Source organism: Podarcis pityusensis (assembly GCF_964106645.2).
Source record: "Podarcis pityusensis genome assembly, chromosome: 10".
NCBI lineage: Eukaryota > Metazoa > Chordata > Lepidosauria > Squamata > Lacertidae > Podarcis > Podarcis pityusensis.
Genome location: NC_138035.1, coordinates 44,908,940 through 44,934,364, shown reverse-complemented (window position 1 = coordinate 44,934,364; position 25,425 = coordinate 44,908,940). Strand labels below are relative to the sequence as shown.

General features: G+C 39.5%; 1 protein-coding gene across 2 annotated transcripts in view; it reads left to right on the top strand.

The window, feature by feature from the left end:
* The window catches only part of TRHDE (thyrotropin releasing hormone degrading enzyme), a 201,660-nt gene that overhangs the window by 151,925 nt on the left and 24,310 nt on the right, over window positions 1-25,425 (top strand). For both annotated transcript variants that reach the window (XM_080971159.1, XM_080971158.1), the window contains 3 exons: window positions 10,912-11,000; window positions 19,955-20,088; window positions 20,194-20,249. In XM_080971159.1, coding sequence (XP_080827285.1) covers window positions 10,912-11,000; window positions 19,955-20,088; window positions 20,194-20,249 — 279 coding nt within the window. The remainder of the gene's footprint in view (window positions 1-10,911; window positions 11,001-19,954; window positions 20,089-20,193; window positions 20,250-25,425) is intronic.

The window sequence follows — 25,425 nt, the reverse complement described above, 5'->3', positions numbered from 1 at the left end:
AATCCCATCTACTTTCGGTTACTGTCCTTATTCTAGGCATACTGGGAACCTCCACTGCAATTTCTGAATTTCTCCACCGTTAGTCATAATCATCTGCAATAAAAACTTTCAAAACCTCTCCAGCTACACCTCTGGTTCTCCTCTGTCTGTGACTGTCTAGGACTGTAACTTAAATCTCCCCAACATTAGGGAGTGAAATCTAGTCAGTATTTAAGAGTCTGTACCTCCTATATAACTACTGAAAGCCTTCATAGTACAAACTAGTATACTTTGTGTGCTATTTCCCCCCTTCATACTGTTCACTTTCGTTGACTCTGCTGTAGTGAATCATAGATATAATTCCTTGTAAATTCTTTATGGTTACCCAAGGGATCCATTCTGTAGCTCTTCTTCAAGAGGAGCAGCATTTACAAGGAGAACTATCCCTTTTAATGAGGTATAAGTGTACTGTTGACAGAATAAGGCTTCCTGTTCTTTTGATGGGATAAAATAAATATAGTAAGCTTAATGTGTTTTAAGAAAGCATATTGTAGATTTTTTAAAGGTCTTTGAAACCATCCAGTTTTGCATTTCTCTGCTCTAGTTTTGGCAGCAGTAGGAGTATGTCGGCTCTTTCTCTCTCCTTGATATGGCAGCCAAATTGTCTTAAGAACAGAAAGAGGTGGACTAACTTAGCTTCAAATATGTAGTTTACAAATTATGCTGGGTGTTGCTTGTATCACATTCTCAAACTGTGTTGGTGCATCTCAACATCATCATCTGCTTGTCTGTATAGGTACCTGCATTGTTTCAGCCATACTGTTATAGCTACACCTGTGAAATCCTGTTTTCAAATGGTTTCATTTGTGTGGTTACAATCACCCTAAACTGTGTGGTAGAAACTCCTGACAGTTAAACATTCCAAAAATGCACGTCTTGAGATCATTTTCAGCCACTTCCTTAAATAATATTCAAGATGCACATTGAGAAATATAATGTCAAAGGAGTCTTCGTAGGAGCTGGGTGTCCCCAAGAGGTAACTTCTTGATTATACTTTTCAAGATTATACCTGCCAAGCTACAAGATACAATGCTTTTCAAAATTATATGTGTCTCACTGCAGTAAATAGTTTGAATAGTTTGCCATGGTTTTGGTTTTCATCCAGAATCCAAATAATTAAAAAATAATAATCAATGAGAGAATAAAAAATAGTTGGTTGGCGATTTAGAAAAATAAAGAGCTATGCTGCTGAGAATGCTCCCAGTGATTTGACTTACACTGTTGTTGTAAAGTAGGTATAGAATCAGTTTATTTATAAACTGGGAATTTGGTCCAGCCACTAGGCCAGATCCCAACTTGCCCCTGTCTCCACAGGCCTTTGACAGAAGAAAAATGGCTGTTTGCTTGCTTGACTCTAACCATACCTGCAAACAGACAAAGCAGGATTTAACAGTGAGCCCCTTTGATGATGCACTTTCAGCAGCAACCAGCTGATAGTTACTGAAAGCACACCTTAAAGGAGGCCAGTCAGCTTATTAGCGCTGGCGGTGAGCCTCCGCAGCTGCACTTGGGAGCTCCTGGTGGGGAATTTTCGAGTACATCTGATTCAGCAGCCCTGGAAAGGAACAATTGGGAGCTCACTTTAAGCTCTTGATTGGTAGCAACATCCTTACACATGGTGTCAGATGTGAGGCAGGCGGGTGTGGTTTGGGGAAAACTGACTCACAGGCCAAATTGGGACCCACAACAAGCCTCATTAGACCCATGGGGTGAAAGTGAGTGAACGCATCTTATGTCCTCCTGTCTCTTGTAATGGCAAGTACTACTAAACATGCAATTTGATACCACATTCAGCTCCCCAACCTCTGCAAATGGCAACCACTGAAGTGCAATGTGTTCAAAGAAACTTGGAACATGTGACATCACAACATGTTCGCATTTCTCGACATTATAAGGACAGAGATGAGACATAGGGATGCTGCTTTCAGCAGGAACCAAACATCCTCTATAACATCTAGTTTCAGTATTACTTGTTTATTTTTCTCTTTTTCCATGTCAGTAATTTGCTGATTCAGACATCTAGAATTTCTCCATGCAGAACGATCCATTGTGGCAGTGATATGGAGAAAGTAGCATCTGTCCCAGCATTTCCAAGAATGCAGGCTCCTTTTATTGCCAGCAGTTCAAGTGAGCACAAAAGCCCCTTTTTAGCCACCTCAGTAGTACAAGTGACTACTGAGGAACAGCACCTGTTTATGTAATTGTGTTTTGTCAGGTGCTTTTCCATGTCACTGAGTCCACATGGTTGCTCCATTTTACAGAGTTTCAGAATTTTGAAGCAGTCCATAGTTTCAATAATAGTTAACATCAGCAAAGCCCACAGATGTCTGGTTGAATGCTTTCACATTCTGTTCGTGTTTCTGGATAACAAGAATTCCCCCCCCCCCAGCAAGAATTTGACCATTCCTTCTGTTTTAAAAACAAGCTTAATGACAAGGTTCAAATATCTAGTAATTCTCCTGTTAATGATCTTATGTGAGTGTTCCACCATGATGAAAAAGAAATAATAGCATGAGTTTCTGACAGTTCCTGAACTCTAGTTTTACTTACCTTTAATCTTGATGATGAAAAATAATAAACATGCAAACGCAGCCCCAAACTTTCCTTTGTCTATCTCTTTAATTTGACATGGCTTCCCTTGAAGTATGAAATTTTAAACAGACCAAAGACCCCAATGTAGTTTGCCTTCATATTTGTTAAAGCTCTTTTTAAAGGGTGCAGCTATTATTGATTTAAACAAGGAAATTGTATTAATTATAACCCTCTCTTTCTGTGCATCCTAGATTTTTCTGTTTATCCCAGAATTTTATGCCATTGACTCTTGAGTAGTCATATTCACTGAAGTGCTTATAATAAACAGTAATCAGTAATTTGGCTACATGCTCTAATAAGCAGAAAATGTGGAAGAAAATGGGCTTTGAAGTAGGAAAGAATATGGGGGGGGGGAGTGGAAAATAGAATAGCTTCAATGAAAAGCAAAGTAATATTGGAAAAATATGAAGACAGTAATGACTTGAAAGAGAAAACCAACCCCAGTTTGGCAAGAGAGATTCTGGCATGCAAGCAACCTTCTGGGCAAATTGCAGATGCCCATCTCCACCCATGTTGCAATGGTAATCCAAACTCTATTGAACTGGCTAAGTGCCTCTTTTGCAGAGACACTCCAATATCTCTTGGTTACTTTGAAAGCAAGGTAAGCAAAGCAAAAACCTTGCAACCCATGATATTTTAATAATTGTAACAATTTTTCAAATATAATTCTTTTCTTTATAAATGGATGGTCAATAATTACAGGAGGATTTTTAAGCACAGCACTAATATGTACATGAAGGACCTGTGAGTTTCTTTCAACTGTAGCTGAGTTAAAGCAAACCACCATTGGTTTGCATCCCGATGTAATCTTCTGTGAATGGAAAGTCTTTTGATCCAGCAGAGCCAGTGTGGTGTAGTGGTTAAGAGCGGTAGTCTCGTAATCTGGTGAACCGGGTTCGATTCTCCACTCCTCCACATGCAGCTGCTGGGTGACCTTGGGCCAATCACACTTCTTTGAAGTCTCTCAGCCCCACTCACCTCACAGAGTGTTTGTTGTGGGGGAGGAAGGGAAAGGAGAATGTTAGCTGCTTTGAGACTCCTTAAAGGGAGTGAAAGGCGGGATATCAAATCCAAATTCTTCTTCTTCTTCTTCAGAGGGATCCTACTGACAGAGGGGGAGACACAACTTCAGCTGATCTCCCATCTCCCTGGAAGCCCTAATGCTACCTCCCACACAGTTCCAGAAGGGACCCACCTCTCTGAAACAGTGTAGGAGGCATTGGTTGGAGTGGAAGTAGAAATTGGCAAAAGCCACGTTTCCCTGAGATCCTTCCATTCAAGCGATAGCACCGCCCACAGGTGCAAAGTCTGGATCCAAGCCATAATGTTTATGCTTTAGTGCAGAAGTGCTGATCAATTATAGCAGCCGTGTTCTAATGCAAATGACAGTTTCCCATTATTCTTTAGGATTGGTGCATTGCTTTTTAAACTGAAAAACATTTCTGTAATAAGCTTAAATTATTGGCAGGGGTTAATTAATCTTTAAAGAGTAGGTGAAGGAAACAGGAAGAATCAAGAGAAGTACATTAATTGCTTTACAGCAATTCTTCAGCAATTGCTTCTACTTGTTTCTGTTTTCCTAGTTGCATGGTTTTGTTTTCAAGTATTCAGCCTACCATTTAACTGAAAGGCAGTAGCGTTCATGTTTCTTTAATAGTTCATAGCAGCTGTTCATATAACTTAAGCAATATTCAAGTATACAGGCAAATTGTTATAGCAATTGAAATTAATTGCCCCACGATCAGCCACATTTCAAATGCCTAGAATAGTATGCTGAGTGTTTTACAACTCTGAAGACAAAAGTGTCCAATGACATAAACTTTTATCCATTAGTATTATCATGTACCTCCAGGAGGCAAGTTTCCTTTCTTGATGATATACAACAAGCCAGAATAGGTGATGAACAGTCAGTGAAAAACTAATATTTGCTATATAGTTATCCTTCAGTTCAGACAAAAAATCCATCACTCAGAATTCTGATACCAGGAGAGGAGGACTGAACAACCTGTGGTCCTCCAGGTGTTTCTGGCCTACAAATCCGATCATCCCTGAACATTGGACATGCTATCTGGGATTGATGGGAGTTAGAGTCCAACAATCTGCTGAAGCACAGGTTCCCCAGTGCTGCAGCAGATGCTTCATTTTGGAAAGCTCACAAGCAGACCATAAATGCCAGAGCTCTGAATGCTCAGTGGTGTACTGGAGCTTCCACCTGAAAATCACGAGGGATTTGTCCATTGGTGGCCAGTATGGTGGGGCCTCCCAACACTGTCACTGCAGTTAATGGAGATGGCACTGGAGCAGGGCAGGGAGGTTGGGACTTCACAGGCCCATTGGTGGAGCCACTCAGCTGCTCTTGCCAATGCATCTGCACAGCCGCAACTTCACCATCACCCTGCTCCATTCCAGCAGCGTCCAGGTAAGCTGCAGTGATGCTGGTGTTGGGAAGGTGTCTCTGTCTCAACACACCAGCCACTACTGGATGTCTCCAATTGCCCCTCTTTTTGATGTCGTCAGTAGATTTTGAATTATACAGAATTTTAAGAGAAACACAAATAACAGACGCAATGCCAATTGTCACTTACAGGCATTAATTCTAGTTGCATAATCCCCTCTTGAAGCCGTCTAAGCCAGTCACTATCGCCACTTTTTCTGGCAGTCTATTCTATAAGTTAATTATGTGTTGTATGAAGAAGGGCTTTGTTTGTCCTGAATCTCATGCTAATCAAATTTGTTATATGACCTTGAATTCTGACATAATGAGGCAGGAAGACACATTTATTTATATTCACTTTCCCCACACCATGCATTGTTTAATAAACATTTATAGCACGTCCTATTCTCCTCCTACCCGCAAACCCAGTCATCCTTCACTCTAAACTAAAAAGCTGAAACCCTAACCCTTTTGACCACCTTTCCCCCATAAATTTCCAGTTCTATAATCCTTTTTTTTAAAAAAAGGAGTTTGGCAACTAGAATTGTACACAGTAATCTTAATGCAGAAGCACCGTGTTTGTATAGAAAGACATCACAATATTGGCCATTTAAGTAACAATTCCTAGTATGGGTTTTCATTTTACATCAATATAAGAAGGCAAGAAGAGCCTTCTGAATCAGGCCAGTGGCCCTTCTAGTTCTGCATCTTGTTCTCACAGTGGCCAACCAGATGCCTATGGGAAACCCGCAAGTAGGATCTGAGCACAAGAACATTTTGGTCTTCCAAAGCATTGCTTCCTCCAACTGTGGATGTAAGAGTACAGCCATCATGGCTAGTAACCATTGATAGCCCTGTGAAGTGCTTGACCTTTGCCAATAGACAACTTACCTTTGTGCAGGAAGGAGTGCCTCCCCTTTGTGTGAGGAGCACTGCTCCCTGTTGTTTTGGGCAAAGAGTGTTACAGGAAAGGAGAACAAGGGTAAGTTAATAAGTAAGTAAGTAAGTAAGTAAGAGCTATCCCTTTTCTGGGTCCCCAGCCAACAAGATTTACGTTGTCCTTTCAACCAGCCTTCCAGGCTAGTGGTGCTTCTAGGTTGGTGACAACCAGGTCAGTCCAGCTAGGTACTTGGTAGGGTTCTTGTCCATCACCAATCTAGAGGGGTGGAGGGGTCACCATCATGTTTGAGGAATAAATCACCATCACCAGGAAACCTAACCACTCGGTATTTAGATTTAAGGTTTGTATCTGAAGCTTGGTCAGAGAGGTGGAGTAGAAATAATGTTCATGTACCACCCTCCCTGCTGCTCAGCCAAGCATCCTTTCTATCTGAGCTGGCACAGATGGGGTGGTGTTCTGGGGGACCTGCTGGGCTGCCATAGTAGTACAGCTTGGGATTTCATGGCCACCATGACAAAACCATGATGCTGCCTCAACACATTGCTAACCCGGGACATTGAACTGGGCTTTGCAACAGGGCAGATGGAGAGTGGATGGAATTGGGGAAGGTTTGAATAACTCAGTTGTCATAGTCAGACTACTTAGTCAGACTACTTCCAGGTGAGATTTGGACTGCCGAGGATAGTTCTCTCCTGCAGTGCTGGGAGCCTCTTAAAATGGTCTGCCCCTAGATGGCAAAGGTTTTCAATACAGTCACTCCTAAGTGCTCTCTCAGGTGTGGTAAAGACTGTGATGCCCCTTCATTTTGTGGGGAGTTAAAAGACAACAAAACCACCCAGTAGAGATATATAGCTTAAGTGAGGCAAGTACCACAATGAATGCAACCAGACAAAAGTGAGAGGACATAATGCCTACTATGTGGTGATGATGAGAGAAAATAAATCCTATTTTGCTGCCTCCATTGCATTCCCAAGGAACCGCCCAGCCAAACTGTCCCAAGTGTTGAAGTCTTTCTTGAGAACTAGCCCAGAGGAGAGGGGAATGGCATCTTTGGAAGCCTGCTGTTCCAAGTTTGTAAAGTACGTTGAGAATAAAGTCACTTGTATTTGCTTGGAATGGGATTCTCTTCTTGATACGATCCCTGTGGAGTTGTTCAGAGCAGCGGCAAGTCAGACTTTGTGGGATCAGTTTCAATTGTTGTTGCTTGAGGATGTGGAAAATACGTTTCAACCGCATGTAGTCTTGGCTTTCGCCCATCATAGCCAATAACATGTAACTTGGTGGGTTTGTGTTCAGTGTGGGTTCAGTAGGTAATTAATGCTGGGTTACATCAGGGAGTGTATCTACTGCCTTTAAGTTGCACTGTCATCCCATGATTTTCCTCTGACAGCGGCATCATGCCAACAAATTCCTCTCCACTTCTGTCATTCTTCTGGCATATCTGAGAAGTTCTGCCAGCGTCTACTATGCCTGTAGCTATTCTCAAATCCCACTGGTACAGAAGAGCTGCTGCCAAATGCTACAGCCCTTCATCCAGTAGATTTTATGTATATGATTGCACCCTACATTATATAGTAATATAATATTACTATGTAGAGTAAAAGGAGAAAAGAAAATCTGCGTGTGATGGCTATCTGTCAGAAAACTCACCAATGCTAGCATATTCACCAGCCAGTGCCTTTAGTGAGGATATACGATGGTATACTGAAGTACAGAAATTATTGCAGACATATTTTTAACTCTGATATCACTTAAAACATCTTTTTTTCAAAAAGTAAATTTTACCTTAATGGAAATTTATGACAGTATTATGTATTTTATTATATAACTGGATGCAATTTAAAATCTGTTACATTGCACTTCATCTTAAAGTGGCAATAAAAGATGGACTGCAGTCCAGTATAATCAATGAAGTTTAAGCACATAACCATGTTCTGAATTGCAGCTATAGTAAAAAGCCAGCCATACCGATCCACGATCATGTCTTCTCTTTTACTGCTTTGTATTTTAATATACTGACTACTTAGCTCTTTCAGTCCTTCCTAATAATCCAAAGTCACTGACCTCTCAGTAAATTTAATAGCATTGTTTCTTTTCTGTTAATCCCACTTGGCTCATCGTTATCCTTTGCATTTGGCAGGGAGGGCAGGGCGTGTGTGAATAATATGGCCGCATATTCATCTTTTAGTCACAAAGAGCCAATCATCTGAGGTGGTTATTTCTCCTGTTGAGAACATTTCCCAACAGTAGAATTAATCAGTTTCCTCTTAGCTAGCTATTCTAATGATCAAAAATTCATTGTACTAAATTAAATTTCTATGTCTCGGATCAGAGCTACATTTTACATTGGCAAGTATTTGCCCCCAAACCTGTGCTTGCCAGAGTAGTATGACGTAGATCAGGGATGTCCAACAGGTCAATCGTGATCTACTGGTAGATCCCAGGAACATTTGGTAGATTGCAGTTATCACGGGGTCCCTTTCCTTAGTGTATGTAAAATACTGTCCACCCTCCATTGTTGCACGATCAGCAGAATGGAAGACGGAGTTTACTCATTGAGGCTGTTTGTTTCCCTAGCAATATGTTGGTGAGTGGCTGTTCCCCTTTCTCCCTTGAGCTTAGGCTTGAATTCTCAAAAATTGGGGCCTCCCTCCTCCCTGAGAAAAGCTAAACAACTTTGACCTGAACCCCCCAAAAGGAGGTAGATAACTGCCAGTTGTTAATTCTGTGAGTAGATCACAGTCTCTTGGGAGCTGGCCACCCCTGACGTAGACAGACTGTGTCATTTGTAGGGGAGAATCAGTAAGTGGGATTTTTAATTTTACAGTCTTGGAGCTGGGCTGGGTTGTTGCTGCTATTGTATTAAAGTAAAATACAGTATGACCTTCCTCCTGCTAATTATCTCCTGCAAATGGCACTTCCCCATCAGCATTACAAGTTAAACTCGAGGCTGGGGACCTGGTGTTTGCCTCAAAACATATGGTTCCATTTCTAGAAGTTCACACACCACAAACCTCCTGGTGGGCCGGAGTGTGTGTGTGTGTGTGCGTGTGTGTGTGTGTGTATGTGTGTGTGTGCATAAGGAAGAGGGGGCTTATCTCTCTCCCCCCTCTCTCCCCCAGCCCCTCCCATCCCCCTGCCTACTTAGGGTGCTGCTGAGCGGCAGAGGCTGGTGGCGGCGGCGAAGGAACAAGCAGCCTGAAAGTGCTGCTTTTGGGCTGTTCGTTCCTCCTCTGCCAACGCCAGCATCTGCCGCTCACAAGGGCAGGCACAGGAGCCCCGCTTGGCAGAGTGGCAGCGGCAAACAGCTTGCTCTGAGGAGGGGCTGCTGTAAATGTGCTCGGCCAGCTCAGCCCAGCCCCCTTCCTCCTCTCAGCCACACACAGCCACCTCTCGCCTATTGGCCAGGGCCTCAAACCTTAGCAGGCAATTGGCCAGCGATTTGCTGCACCAGGAGGAGGGAGGGAGGAGGGGAAGAGGTTCTGCTGTGGTGAGGGAGAGGGTGGAAAAGGTTGGTGGGGAAAAATGGTGCCCGCACCGTGGCGAAAAAACCATGGAATCCCCACGCCGATCCACAGAACCAGCCATGGGCCTTAGGTTACCGACCTCTGCTTTAGTCTATAGTAGGGTTAGGGAAACTGTGGTTCTTCCTGTGGTTACTGGCTACAAGTCCCATCTCGCCCAATTTTTGCTCATGCTAGCTGGGTCTGATGGTAGTTGAAGTCCAACATACATGCACACATAATTTTATTTGTATTCTGCCTTTTCACAGTTCAAACCGGACATACAACATGAAAAAAGACCTAACTACAACATAACACAATTAGTCATAAACAATGAATAAAACATAAAAACTGAACAAAACTGAATGGTTTTCACATAAATCACAACAAGAACCCCTTTCCCAACGAAAACTTCCAACACCCAAATTTCCAGCCCAAGAGGCTGTTCAGCAGCCTCAGCTTTTGTAGCAGGGATCATTGAGAGCCCTGCACTCCCAAGCAAGGTAGAAAAGGCTTGCAAAGCAGGGAGCAGGTCTTCCAGGTCTCACAATCAAGATAACGTTGCTGAGAATCTTGTTCCCACCTATTGACATATACAATCTCCTTAAATCCGAAATGGTGACCCTCATCTGTATGTTTACATACAACTGTATTTGCAATACTATTTAAGATTGTGTGTATGGCCCCTCACTTTGGTTGATACATTTTGGAGAAGAACTACTGTGGCTGGATATGTTCTTTTTTTATCTTTTACTTACGAGGATAGAGTGTACATCATCCTGCAGAAACCGCGTCAAATATTAAAAAGGGTATTCAGTATAAAGCAGCTCCTGTTGCAAATGACTGCATAAAGCTTTGGGTCCATTATTCATGTATGAATTTTATACTATTAATAAACTAGAGCTTGATTTCACCAGTATGTTACATCTGTGTAAAATGGGTATAAACTGTAGCATTTTACACTTGATTTACAGAAATACGAATAATTATACAAGGCTGTAAGCAATTGAGGATAAAATTTTATCGTCAGCAGCCTTTAAGAAGATACTAAAAATGGCAGTAGTAGAAATGTATATTGTCACTAAAACCAAAGCATATGCTTGCTCTAGATTATCTTCTCCCTAAATTAATTTCAGTTATACTCTTCTTACTATTGGAAATCATTCCTCTGTTTTGTAACTTTATTTTTTACTAGAAACTATCTTGTAATGATAGTATGTAAAAAAAAGGGGGCATCACTGTCTTTTTTGAAAGTTGAATGACATTCTTATTGTTTTGTTGCCAATAGCAAATTTATTTGAAAGGCAAAGTAACATTCGAATCAACATCTTTGCTCTACTACTGAAATTGTTTGATTCCTTTGATGTAATCCCTGATTGCTGTAAAGTGAGAAGAACCAGTTCAGTATTTTTGTTCTTAGATCGCCCTCCTTTGTCTTGCAGCTACTTGTGGCAGATCCCATTAACAATTGCAGTAGGAAATACGAGCCACATCTCATCAGAGGCAATTATATGGGTGTCTAACAAATCAGGTAAAAATAAACTTTCCTCCCAGTGGAATCTCATAAAGCATTCATGTGTTTTTTTCCCTGAACTGTTTCTTCACAATTGATCTTAGGACATTGATTAGCTGTGCTAAACTTTATTCCTGCTGCTGAAAATGAATGGTAAGAAAGACATTTTTGTTTTAAAGGAGGAAATGAAAGAAGAGTGTTGTTAATTTTAACAAAAGTCAAAGAATAAATTGAAGAGGCTTTAGACTACAGAGATACTCTGAGGAAGGTGAAATCTTATATTGGGCCCCATGCATGGAACTCCTACATGCAACTCATTTCACTTAATCCAGACGCTGAATAAAATATAGTTGGTGCTTATACAGGGTTTGTGTTTCGTTTTGAAAATGAGGCACAATGAAGACTGTGGTGTCTTTATTTATTTACACATATATGCAACCTAAGCCTGTGATAGAGGGACTCACTGCATTAATATACCAAAAGGGGTCTTACTTATCCAGTAGCTACATTATTGGAGTCAAACAGTAATCAGACATTGCTCTCTCCAGTTTGCTGCTTTACTTCCAGCTCACATTACTGCAACTCAACTCTAAACTTTGGCTTTGTCTTCTAACTAATCACGAGCTAGGAGAGGGGCGCCATCCATTTGCCATCTCACACAAAGCCCCTTTCTTCTGTTTGCTTAATGGCCCATCACCCAGTCTATCACTTCAACACAGGAAGCTAGCCTGACTTGTATTTTAACACTTGCTGGATCTACAGATTAGAAGTATCTCACTTACAGCCTACGTTCCTCCCCACACTCATAATCCTATATTAGACCCCAAGTACAGAGTACTTACATGAAACTTATTTCACTTAATTCAGAGACTGAATAAAATATAGTTGGGGCAATAAATATACAAAACAATATAATGTATCTAGCTCATGACCAGTGTAATGTAGTCTAAAATTCATAAAAATCCACATCATTATTAGTCCAGGAAGGCTACAAAGAATTGCTGATTCTTCCTTGTCCACTGATACCCCAAAGAGCTTCTACTGGCCTTAACATAGTTACTGGATGTTGGGCTTTATGACATTCACATTCTTACAACCATCTTTTGCCACCACCAGGCATTTTAGGCTCTGGTATAGCTGTAATAACAAATCAATTCCATGATGCTTAGTGTTGCTTTCAGATTATGCTTTTGTATTACTCTGAAACAGAAAGGAAACTCATTTTGCAAGTGGTATATGCTGCTTCTCATTGCTGTTTTTCTCATTTTTGCTACTAAATTTATATCACAGCTGAAGTGGCACAGTCTGTTCGAATGGCAAGATACAAATAATAACAACAGTAATAATAATAATAATAATAATAATAATAATAATAATAATAATAATAATATTCCTTCCCATAGGTGGAAAAAAAGGAAAAAACTGAACTCATTTCATAGAATAGAAAAGTTATTAAAAAAATTCTTCCTCAGTGAAGTTAGGTGAAAGGAAGCAATCACCTAGTCTGAGTGTCTTTTTGCTCTTTAACAGACCATTAAGTAGTAATAATATCTCATTGTGTCCTCTCATGTATAAGTGAGATCTAAGAATACAGACTTTCTAATTGAACGAATAAGGTATGGCTTTGGCTGCAGAAGGTTGGGTCAGGTTATTTGGCCATTATTATATCATATTGGTGCCAGCCTTGATGCTTTCAGTTAATCTGTCTTTCAGTTAATCTTTGTCTTTGTCTTTGTCTTTTTTCCTTGCCCTCATACATATTTCACATTCTCAGAATTCAAGTTCACTGATGGTATCAAGAAAAAAAACAAGCCAACAATAACTAGGATCACAGCAGTCACTGATCAACTATTATATGTATTTCTAAGAAAGTTTATAAGAAGTTATCAAGCTGTGAATAAAACTAATTCATTTGGAAGCAGTATTTATTCATGAGCAATTCCTTTAACTTCATTTATATGCTAATCAAGATGCAGATAGCCTGAGTGGGTTAGAAAGGACCATGGGATCTTAAGTATGAGCAAAGTTAAAATCAATAGCAACTGTGATTTTAAATGCTAGTCAGTGTATACAACAAATAGAACAAATGGTTGGCTGATCTAGCCCAGTAATAAGTGAGAAGTCCCACAAGCCTTTACTGAGTGGTAAAAAGTGCCCAATTGGTAAAACAACAGAAGGGACAAAAATGAATTATTCTTCTGTGTTGGGAGGGGTATTTAGATGTCCATAGTTATAACTTTATGATAAGATTGCTAGGTTCTAATAGAAGAAGATATACCAGGTGTATGGGAAAAGGATGGTCTGTAGGGATTACTCTCTCTGACAGTTGTGTTGTATGGATAACCAAGCATGTTTAATAAATTCCCTTTATACAGCTTCTATTGAAATTTACTTATCTTTGGGTAAGGAGTGGTAGTCGGTGTAGTAGTCCTGCTAGCAGATTTGGAAATGCTAACATATTGATTGTGACAGCCTTCCTGGGTGTGGGATCCTTCTGAAACTTCACAAATATCAAAGGAGATTAGAGCAAACTGAAATTCTCACCTCCCCTTTCTTCAATATAACACCTGCAGTACCACATTTAGTAGTAGTTTAACATTTACAGATTTAGAAAGGTTTCCTTATTATTTTGAAGAGTGCATTCTTTTTTTGAGAGTGGCTGGATTGAAAAAATTGTGGTACGCTTTTACATGGTGGTCTTCAGCAATTTCAGGCCTCAAGCAGCCTCCTTGAATCAGCACTAGCAGCCCATTTCTATTACCACCACCAGAATATATAGAACACCAGGGCATCACTTCCTATAGGTAGAGACTCCCAGAAGGACTTCCTGCTGGTGCAAGGTTCCACATCCTACAAGCTTTATACTGTAAAAGCACATAGCATTATCAACTTGAAAGGCCTTTTGACATCAGGGGATCATGCTCAAACTCTACCTCCTTTGAGCTTCCTATTGCCACAGTTTTTCATTCCCCGCACTCTATTCCCTGCCCCCAGCTTTATTTAATTACCGGTAAGTAATGAATGAGAATGCGTAAGGAAACATTCCCTTTGTGGGATTTCATAGACGGGTAATTGAAACCGAATCTTGTGAAAGAGCATCTTCTCTTCCGTAAGATTTTTATCAATCAGAATCCCCCCCTGAATGCAATAAATAGCTAATAAATAACCTTGGAAGTCAAATGGAATCCGTTCTGGAAGTCTGTTCGACTTCCAAAACATTCAGGAACTAAGGAGCGGCTTCTGGTTGGCTGCAGGAAACTCTTGCAGCAGCCAATCGGAAGCCGTGCTGGATGTTCGGGTTCCAAAGAATGTTTGAAAACTGGAACAATCACTCATTCAGGAGCCAGAACAGTCGACTCCCAAGGCGTTTGAAAACTAAGGTACGACTGTATGTGTTTACTACTTGAAAGGCTAGATTCATTTTAAACAGAGAGTATTGTACGCCACTGCATCAGTGTGTAGTGAATTCAAAATGCATAAATTATATCTACACTTACCTTACAGCGTTTTTTATAGTAATTTTAACACTAATCCTAAATGTATGTTTACTAGGAATTTACTAGGAATTAAGCTCCCCTGAACATAGAGGGAGCTACTCCTGAGTAGCTCACACTTGAACTGTACATGTATCAACTGACCAAAGAGTAAATTACTATAGGTTGGAGAGGAAGGTTGTGGGTGCCTATGCTGAGAGTCAGGGGGTCCTCCTGAACCATATGGATGATATCATGAAGTGCTGCACGAAAGGGTTAGTAAAATATTTCTCATGCAGTAACTTAATTACACACATGTAGGGTTCTCAGTGTTACATTTCATGAAGCTACAGCAACAGTTTTGCATGAATTATATACAATGTAACATCTTATATTTATAAGGGAGATGAGTAGGGTTGGGTTGTGGAAATTCAAAAAACAGCTTTGTAGCTAAGAGTTTATACACAATCCTAATGTTTACAGAGTTGTCCCTGTACAATGAAGAGTGGTAGGTCGGCTGCTTATCAAATGTAACAGCAAGCATTTGTCCTTCCAACATCCAAAATACTAGTCATTTTGTTCCATACGCTTCTGGAAGGTGTTTGCCTGCTAGAAAACGATTAAGCTATATGCCCATGTATTCTAGAAAGCATGTTTTTTTGCAAGCACAAATGGACCCGAATTCATGTTCTGATAAACGAAGTTTCAGACAATACTCTAAAACCACCCTCCATATTTTGAACAAACAAAAATAACAAGGAAAAGTTAGTCACCATTATTAGATATTTATATCTTGCAACAATTCTATGCATAGGATAAATACTATTTTTGGATAAAATGAGCTTCTACCTTCTTTTGTTGCCAACATGACTTTTCAGTAAATATTTCTGATAATTAGAGAAATTGCACATGATTTCAATGAAGTAAGCACGCCAGAGAGGCATTGGTAAAGAAAGCGCAATCTATAGAAATGTTGAGAAAGGCTCAGACATAAAATTCTAGTAAATTATATAGAACTTTGTGAAGAACATTCATCAGACAACCTTTACAATAACCTCCTACTTATTTGAACTAGAATAACATGAAAAGATTCCTACTCTCCTTTGTAGGAAAAGGTCAAAATAATCATGCCCTTATCTAAAAAATAATAATGGATTGTGATTGTACTGAAAACTTACTGAAAACCATGATAACAGAAACACTTTTCTTTTTCTTTAAAGATACTGCTGTAGCTTTCCTTTATCAAAGAAATGTGTAGTGATAAAATAGGTGTTTTGAAGCTGTCATCTTTGACTGGCAGGTTTTCATACTACTTTATAACATGTATGAAAATAGTCTGGAATCTAGGTAGCTAGACTCTAGATAGTTTGTGGCCAATATTCAGTTGATCTAATCTACAAAGGTTATATGCATACAACTGTCATTATGCCATATTCATTTCTCGGTAAAGGACTGGAAGGGAGGTGGGCAGACTTCAGGCTTGTAGAATCTACTTTTTTAAAAAAAATCAGAAAGAAAGATTTTACTGAAGCCTAGTATATAAGACAAGCACCTAGAATGAAAGAATTCTGGAGCCATGGATTTTTTCTGAGTTCCAGAACTGAGCAAAGTTCACTGTCTTTCCATACAAAAATCTACTTCTGGATACTGTCCCACTCCTATTTTCTCTATTTCAGTAGGCTAATTTTGGGGGGTGAGGTGTCATTTGTTGCAATATTTTGAATTGGATCTTGCAGAATGTCAAGCATTTTTTAAAAAAGAATCCCACCCCCCATTTTTTTAAAAAAAACAACACATGCTTTCCCATCTCACAGACATTTTGTACTTTTAAACTAAGCTCCAAGACACTGTTTGTCTTCCCCATTTAGCGGTTTGCCTATTTTTATTTGATTTACTGAATTTAAATTTTACTGAAATGGCTATTTGTGTAGGTGAGCACCCCCAGACAATAGTGTGTGTGTGTGTGTGTGTGTGTGTGTGTTTACTTACATCATTTTTGGTGGGGGGCTTTGAAGGGAAAGAGGATCATTAAGATTACTTAAAAAAAAAAAGTGTTTTCCAATCCTGAAGCAGTTACCACTCATTAAAAGCTTGATGGGCTAAATAGGATAAATTAATTATGCTAAAAAAGAAGAGGGAGTGATTTTATAGAAAGGCATGCTGGGACATGTGTTTATTTTCGGATCCTATGAATCTGGCAACTTGTTGATACAGATGATGCTGGAAATAGTGCTTGCAGATTGATTTGACCTGGAATAATTTATTATATAAGAGTACTGATGGTTGTAGACAGTTTGATGTGGGGAGACAATCGGGATAGCTCATTTGGTAGAGTATGAGACTCTTAATCTCAGAGTTGTGGGTTTGACATTGGGCAAAAGATTCCAGCATTGCAGGGGGGGACTAGATGATCCTCAAGGTTCCTTCCAGCTCTACAATTCTATGTTCTTATGACTGAGTGCAGAACGATGAAGATGTAGTCTTTACATAAAGGGTGGTGACCAAACCATTTTATTTAGAACAAACTGGAGCACACATTAGGCCCACTTCAACAGCCTCAAGACCTAGGTGTGCATAATCTTATTCTGCCTTAATTACCTATGTCAATTTACAGCCTGTCTTAGTTGATATGTTACTATCCATTTAAGTTAAAACTAAGCAGAACTCTGGGGAAAGAAAATGTCTGGGCTTCTGGGGTGGCTGAGAAGGGGTTCTAGGTCTGCTGAGTCGAGTGCTGTTTTAGGACTTTGTTAAAATGCAGGAATAGTTAATTTGTTCACATGCTCCTTGTCTGGACTGTAACATTGGCTTCTGGTCTTTTCCATCAAACCTGGCCTGTAACTGCTCCAGGCTCTGACTGGATTCTGTTAACATTACGGTGACTTTAGATTTTTAAAAACCTTTTGTAGGTTTCTTAAAAGTTCCAAAAGCAAATCAGTTAATGTGTGTAAAATGTTTACTGTATTTTGAAAACACTTAACAATAGAAAACACAGGCATAGAAAGCTGGGGCCACTGACAAAGCAAATTAATAAATGAATCTGCACTTTTATATGCAGTGGTACCTTGGGTCAAGTACTTAATTCGTTCCGGAGGTCCATTCTTAACCTGAAACTGTTCTTAACCTGAAGCACCACTTTAGCTAATGGGACCTCCCACTGCCGCCGCGCTGCCAGAGCACAATTTCTGTTCTTATCCTGAAGCAAAGTTATTAACCTAAGGTACTATTTCTGGGTTAGCGGAGTCTGTAACCTGAAGCGTATGTAACCTTGAGGTATCACTGTATCTCTATATACTATATTTTTACTACTAGTCCAAGATCAAACTGTTTTCATTGGCCTTTTCTAAAGGTTCTAAAGGGTGCATGAAACAGGAGGGGGCACAAAGAAAAGAAAAAGGAGGAAACTCATGTGCAGTAAATGATGGGGGGGGGGTAAGGGAAATTCTCTGTCAGTTAATTTCCTCACTAAAAGGGGCAAAGTGTTGGTTTTAAGCTACAGCCTAAGTTTGAGTAAAACATGGGTGAAAGAACACTGAAAGGGAAATTGTGAAGCTGCAGCAGAAATTTGAATAAAGCAAGGATAAAATCATGGTGTTGACCATCTTTAATAGTCCATGTGTAGTATGATTGTTTTTCACTCTCTCTTTGTTAACCACTAAGGAAAAGGGCATGCCCCAAAGAGACTTTGGGAATAGCTCAATGAATATTTGGATGAACCAGTGTGCAGGAGCTGTGGAAAAAATGCAAATTTGATGTTATAAATAATTAGGAGCAAGGATTGAAAAGAAAACTTACAGCATCATAACTCCGTTACATAAATCTATGGTATGGCCAGACTTGGAATACTGTGTACGGTTCTGATTGCTTGAGCTGAAAAAGCATATTGTAGAACTGGGAAAGGTTGAGAAATGCACAACTAGAATGATCAAAGGGCTGGAATAACTTCCCCATGAGGTAAAGATGGGACTTTTAGTTTAGAAAAAAAGGGGGACATCATAGAGGTATATAAGAACCTGCATGCTGTGGGAAAAGCGAATATAGATTTGTTTTTCTTCCTCTCATAGTATTGGAGCCCATGGCCATCCAATGAAACTGAATGTTGGAAGATTCAGGGCAGACAAAAGAAAGATTTCATTCATATAAGCACATAGTTTTAGGTGTAGTGATTGTCACCAACTCGGATGGCTTTAAGGGAGGATTAGACAAATTCATGGAGGATAGGCTTTCAATGGGTTCCAGCCATGACGGCTATGTTCTGTCTCCATGGTTAGATGCAGTATGCTTCTGAATACCAGTTTCTGGAAACTACGGGAATGAGGAGTGCTGTTGTGTTGAGGTCCTGCTCACAGACTTCCCATAAACATTTGGTTGGTCACTGTGAGAACAGGATTTTGGACTAGATGGGCCTTTGGCCTGATCCATCAGGGCTCTTCTTCTGTTCTTCTATCACTTTATACAGGCATAGGCAAACTCGGCCCTGCAGATGTTTTGAGACTACAATTCCCATCATCCCTGACCACTGGTCCTGTTAGCTAGGGATGATGGGAGTTGTAGTCCCAAAACATCTGGAGGGCCGAGTTTGCCTACGCTTGACTTTATACCTGAGCTGCATATAGTGTGGGTGAAGTTAATTTGTGCAACAAATCAACTCAGATCAGAACTACATCTTGTTTGCAATCCATATGTCATAAAGGCTCCCTCTCCCTTGCATTCCAGCCTGACTTTGGTCCACAAATCGGATATTTAGAATTAAGCAAGCATTGTCCAGCCGATTTAGTGACTATGGTTCAATTCCTTTATTCACTTCGGATGCAATTAAGTCCACATGATATAATTTTCCTCCATCAGTTTCATGTGGTGAACATTCTTCATGAATGAGCTCTGTCGTGGCAACAGTTGGTCTTTGCCGCCTCAGTGGTAGACACTGAGAACTAACAAGCTTCCTGATGTGATAAATACTAGCTGTCACCATTTGAGGGTGCATTTATAAAATAATATTCACCACATGAAACTGATGAGGTAGAGCTTTATCTTGTAACATATTTATCACATCAGAGATGAATGTAGGAATTTTGTCCTAAGCCGAATTAAAGCCAGCTACCTGGTTTGGAGTTTATTAAAATCTTGTTGTCTAGAGAGAACTAGCATTTGGGCTTCCGTTTTTGTTAGTAGCATCCATGATAACCAGACTTTTCTGGGGGGGGGGGGGGAATATACTAAATGCATTCTATATTTCCACTGCAAATTTAGAAAAGCATTTTTATAGTCAGCCCAAACCATATCTATCTGGATATTAATATCAATAATTGTCCTCTTGAAAGAGTGGAATTTTTCATCTACAGTGTTTTTTATGAGAGAAATTAAAGTAGCCTGTTCAAATTAAAAACATTTTACTGTGCTGAAAGAAGCTGGGAAATTATTTTCTAGGTACAATATAAAATGTTAAAACTTTTTGAACCAGTAATTTTAAGTTCCTCCCTCCCTATGTTTTCTTTGCAGAGCATCACAGGATTGCTTCCCTTAATGAGGGAAACTGGCTGCTGGGGAACATCAATCAAACTGGCTATTTTAGGGTTAACTATGACATTAGAAATTGGAGATTATTAATTGACCAACTGATGAGGAACCATAAGGTAAGCCCATTTCATCATATTGCCTGAATATTTTTGTGATTTCTGAAATCCCTGCTGTTTTTGTGTTATCCTGACGTGTTCAATTTTTCTCCTGTACCCTCATAGGTAATCTCTGTCAGTAATCGTGCGGGTTTGATCGATGATGCATTCAATTTAGCCAGGTATGTTTTTCTGTAGATAATCTATTCTAATACACCTCCCTGTAATACTCCTATATTTGCCTGGTTAGCCTAGGCATGCTTTAAGGTTGAACCTACCTTTTAAAACGTGTTTCAAATCCCACCCAGCTTTCTTCAATTTTCTGTCTTTCCATGAGACGAAGCACAAACACCGTCAGCTGCACTTTCCTCATTCCTGATCGATAAAAGCCTCAGGGTATTTCTGTGTATAGATGCTTGATTAATTTCCCTTTAAAGTCAGTTTAATACATTGGAGATTAATAACGTGTTCCCATTTCACTAATGAATGACTTTTTGTCCCCAAATGATATTTGTGCAATATATAATTTCTGATGATAAAAATCTTCAAGCTTCAGATTTCCCCTCCCTTCTCTGACATACACATTTCTTGCTCTGCTTTATGATACTTGGTTATCCAATGCAGAAACAATCCTCAAGAATAATGAGAAGAAAGCAAGGCATGTATAAAAGGGTAGTAAATAGATGGAAGTCATTCATAGAATACGTAAAAACAGTCGTAAATAGCTGGAACAGAGTTCGATTATATGCTGATGTAATATATATAATATTAGGTATGGAAAGTAATTATTTAAATAAACATTTCATATTCATAATCTTATTTAATATTTATATATTTATACATTTTATCAAGTGTTCATAAGCTTGATTCAGTTTTGTATATATTCTAATACTGTTATATTACTAAAACTGTGTGTGTGTGTGTGTGTGTGTGTGTGTGTGTGTGTATATATATATATATATATGATAATATGTGTATTTATTGTCTACATCCAAAATGGGTTGCATAAATTAATGGTTCTTAAAAATTTGGCAAAAAAGAGAGAGTAGTGCCACATTTTGCTTGCTACTGCAGAGATCATTATTTTTCTTGACACAGGCCTGATTTCTCAGTATGAAGAAATTCTGAGCTAGGTCCTAAATGTTTTTAAAAAACAGGATGAATTGTCTCATGACCAAATTGGTAGCCAATACAACTATAGCAATGTTGCTCAGATATGCTGCTGCTTCCCTACTCCTGTCAGGTACTAGGTTGTGCATTCCCCACTGTTCTCAGCTTCTGAGCTGTCTCCAAGGAAGTTTCAGAAGTCCCGAGGACCAGCTCAATCATGGATGCAATTCCAGCACTGGTTGTGGTGTTTCAAAAGCTCCAATACAAATGAAGAAGTCAAGCATTCCTTAGTTGGAGACTTTGTCAGGCAGCCACCAGGAGGAGGAAAGGGGAATTCTTACTGTAGTACTTGGAAAAATTCAGCAGAGTGAGTTTTGTATACAGTGGTAGCTCGGGTTACATACACTTCAGGTTACACACTCCGCTAACCCAGAAATAGTGCTTCAGGTTAAGAACTTTGCTTCAGGATGAGAACAGAAATCGTGCTCCGGTGGCACGGCGGCAGCCGGAGGCCCCATTAGCTAAAGTGGTGCTTCAGGTTAAGAACAGTTTCAGGTTAAGAACAGACCTCCGGAACGAATTAAGTACTTAACCCGAGGTACCACTGTACTTAGGGAGGAATGAGAGTGCCATATATGACTCTGTGGACTACAGGTACTATATTCTCAGTGCTATTGCATGCCACAATATAGAGTTCTTTATTGTCTGTTGACAATAGATGAGGGACTTTTGAATGGGAGTTATGTGTGTTATATAGTTAAGGTAATGTAGACCTTTCAATAAATGCTAATTAAATGAGAATGGTGGTCAGTACTTTCTATGATCAAGTATTTGATGATCACACACATGCAGTGTATTCCTTATGTGTGTGTGTATGTATGTATATATATAAAAAAGGAAGTGAATTGTATGTGTTTTTATCATTTTCCCAGTAGCAATACTGTTTTCGGTAGCATCTTCAGGTTCCCTAAAGGTTCCTGTGGTGCTAGAGATCTCTCACTGGTTACAGTTATGTTCACATAGCCTAGAACACCCTGTTTTGGAACCATCACCCCCATCTTTTCTGGATTAAGGGCTCACCCACACTTACCTTTTGCCCCACAATTTCCTGTTCCGTGTCAACCCACTCTTTAATGGTGAATTGGAACAAACGACAGTTTGGGTTTCCTGTGGAATGGTTTCCAGTGGTCAAGAGCATGTTTTTGCAAGGAAAGTGCCAGGGACAAAAAATAACACTTGGACACAGAACTTTAAAGCACAGACCTATGCCTAGAAATGCAGCAGTAAAGGAAGTCCGGATGAGCACTAAAGCATATTTTTTTCACCCTTATCTATCTAAGTACAACCCCAAAACACTGGTTTTAAAGCATGTGTCTTCTGTCTTTATAAGTTATAATTTTAGCCCTCTTCTGACACTAAAGTTAGGGTGAACACATGAGGAGGAGAATAGGGGAGGGATACCATCTGCCTACCATCACTATTCTGGTTGCTTCCAACTTATGGACAATGACTCCAGTACAGTGGTACCTCAGGTTACATACACTTCAGGTTACATATGCTTCAGGTTACAGACTCCGCTAACCCAGAAATAGTACCTCAGGTTAAGAACTTTGCTTCAGGATGAGAACAGAAATTGCGCAGTGGTGGCGCGGCAGCAGCGGGAGGCCCCATTAGCTAAAGTGGTGCTTCAGGTTAAGAACAGTTTCAGGTTAAGAACGGACCTCTGGAACGAATTAAGTACGTAACCACAGGTACCACTGTAGTGTGTGCTACGATACAACAGGGCTACCCATGTGTTATTGGGGCTCCAATGCATGTAGAAGTATTTATTTCACTCCTAGTTATAATGTCTGAAGGGGGCTATAGTGTTACTGTGTTCTGCTTCACTTGTCAAAGCAATGAATATATTTTATTATAACATCAGTTACTGTTAATTTGCTTACTTTTCTATTTTGCACTGTAATAAAAGTTGTGAAGTGTAGGAACAAGTTGACCAAGAACAGGAAATGCCAGCCCCAAATTAAGAATTCTTAAACTGTTTCCTGAAAAGGCTCGAGGTTTTTCCAAACCTTAATAGAGTTTCGTGATTAATAAGCCACAGGGCTCTTTCTTTAAGTGCCCTTTCTTTGAAATTGATGTAAGGATGGCATTCTTAAGAGACTTGCATCTTACGGGTCACAATGAGGCACATGAAAAAGGTTGTAAGTGATTTATTTATGGCTTTGTAAGTAAAAAACTGACTTTGTACTGTCAGTTTTGACTTATACACATGATTCTTGTATGATTTCCTCATGGACAAATAGCAGCTTCTGGGTAGGGAGAAGGGGATTTAAATGGGGGAAAACAGTATAGGGGGAAGTTTTAACTTTCTCTCAGGAACACAGCTCCTATCCAATCTCTGCCAGAAACTGCTTTTAACTTAAAACACACATGCACACCTACCCCTTAGGAGAGCCAATCACAGATCTCCAAAAGCCTCATCTAGATTGACCTTCATTTCGACTGTTTGGAAATCATAAAGGCCTTGGAAAGACGTGTGGGAAAGTGTGGGAATTTGAGGAACTGGGAATGCTTGTTAGATTATATTACTCACAATGTGACAATATTGATTGAAAGGAATGGGAAAGCTGGCTTACTTGCTTCATAAGGTATTCTCTTACCTAACAATGCATACAAAGCATCTGTTATTGTACTTCGGTGCAGAAGGTTACACCTAAGTGATCTTTATTTATATTCATTTCACTGAATGAATTTTGAACTAAACATTTTAATAATGTCTATTGTAAGGAGCGAAAGCTTGTAAGTCATAAGCCTATTGATATATCCTTCTTTATTTTCACAGCAATACTTTGTAGTAAGTGGCTGTTATTATTTTATTTTGGACTTCACTGGTGGGTAACTTCAGCTTAATTATAAGCACTTGTCTAGTCCACTGATAATTTCGGACTTGAAAACTGACCTCTAAGATACAGAGTGCAACACATTCTTCCTCTGGTTCACATAGGCTCATTGATTACAGTAGCTAAATGTTATGCCTTCATTTATATGAAAGAAACATACAACCCCTTAAATGCTCTCCGTGTTTTGGAAATGATAGTTCCCTGAATTGTCTGTTGGGAGCATCTGTGTAGCAAAATTAAAGTGTGAATTTGTAGTCATCTTTATCACACTAATCCCTCCCCAGAGAGCCAAATTTAATTCATTACAACATCCAAAGTCTTCAAGCATATTCAAGGTAATTGGATCCATATTATCCCCTAATGATGTTGTTTAAACCCCTGTTCAAACTAATGACCAGAAAAGTCAGAGTTTTCAGACCAATTTAAGCATCAGAAATTAGAGCAATAGACTGCGAGAACATTCAAGGTTTCCACCAAAGCCAGTGAAACACATCCAAAACCTTCCCAAATATCAGCTCTCACATGCAGAGTTGTTGATAATGTTCTCTTAATGCATTCACAAGGAATAATACGGTTTCTGTGTAAATGAACATTTTGTTTATCTTGTATTTAACCTTCATTATTGCCTCTACATTAAAGTTTGAAAATCAAGACCACAGCCCTCAATGGTGAACAATTTAATTGAGTGGGATTACTGCGAACTAATTACTTTGAGGAGAGCAGCTTTTTCTTTCAATAGGTTTCTGAATTCTGTTATGCACTAGTATGATCCATAGCAATCTAATGTGTGATTCACAACTTAGTTAGGCATTGACTTTAATACTTTTCACATGTTCCAACACAGTCTATGGGTTTTAAAAAATCTCCAATTATTTCCTATGAATTGCCAAAGGCAGTAATAAATTGATTGATTTTAGATACTGCTAATAGTTATGTTGGCCTGATACTTTATTTAATTGTGTGGTTATAGTCTTTTGATATTCTTCATTGTGTGATCCATCCAGGAATCAGTTTCCACGAAGGGTGATATAAACATGTTTAAAATAAATGTACCAAGGCTGAACCTTGTCAGTAAAATATGGTTCCATCATTACTAAACACTGATGAATTATGTCAGTGTCATCTTTTCTTCTAATGTTGTGGGGAACCATCCTAACACCTGGCCATGGAGCACCGGGGCTGGATGGAGCAGTGGAGCTGCTGCTTCATCCAAAGGCATATCTTTTGTACCAACCAGATCAGAAAGTGGCCGGAGAGTATTTTTCTTAAATTTAGTTGTATCAGCTCTAGACTGACACAGCAGAGGGGCCTGAATTGGGCTTCTATCTGGCTGCACAATCTGTTTAGG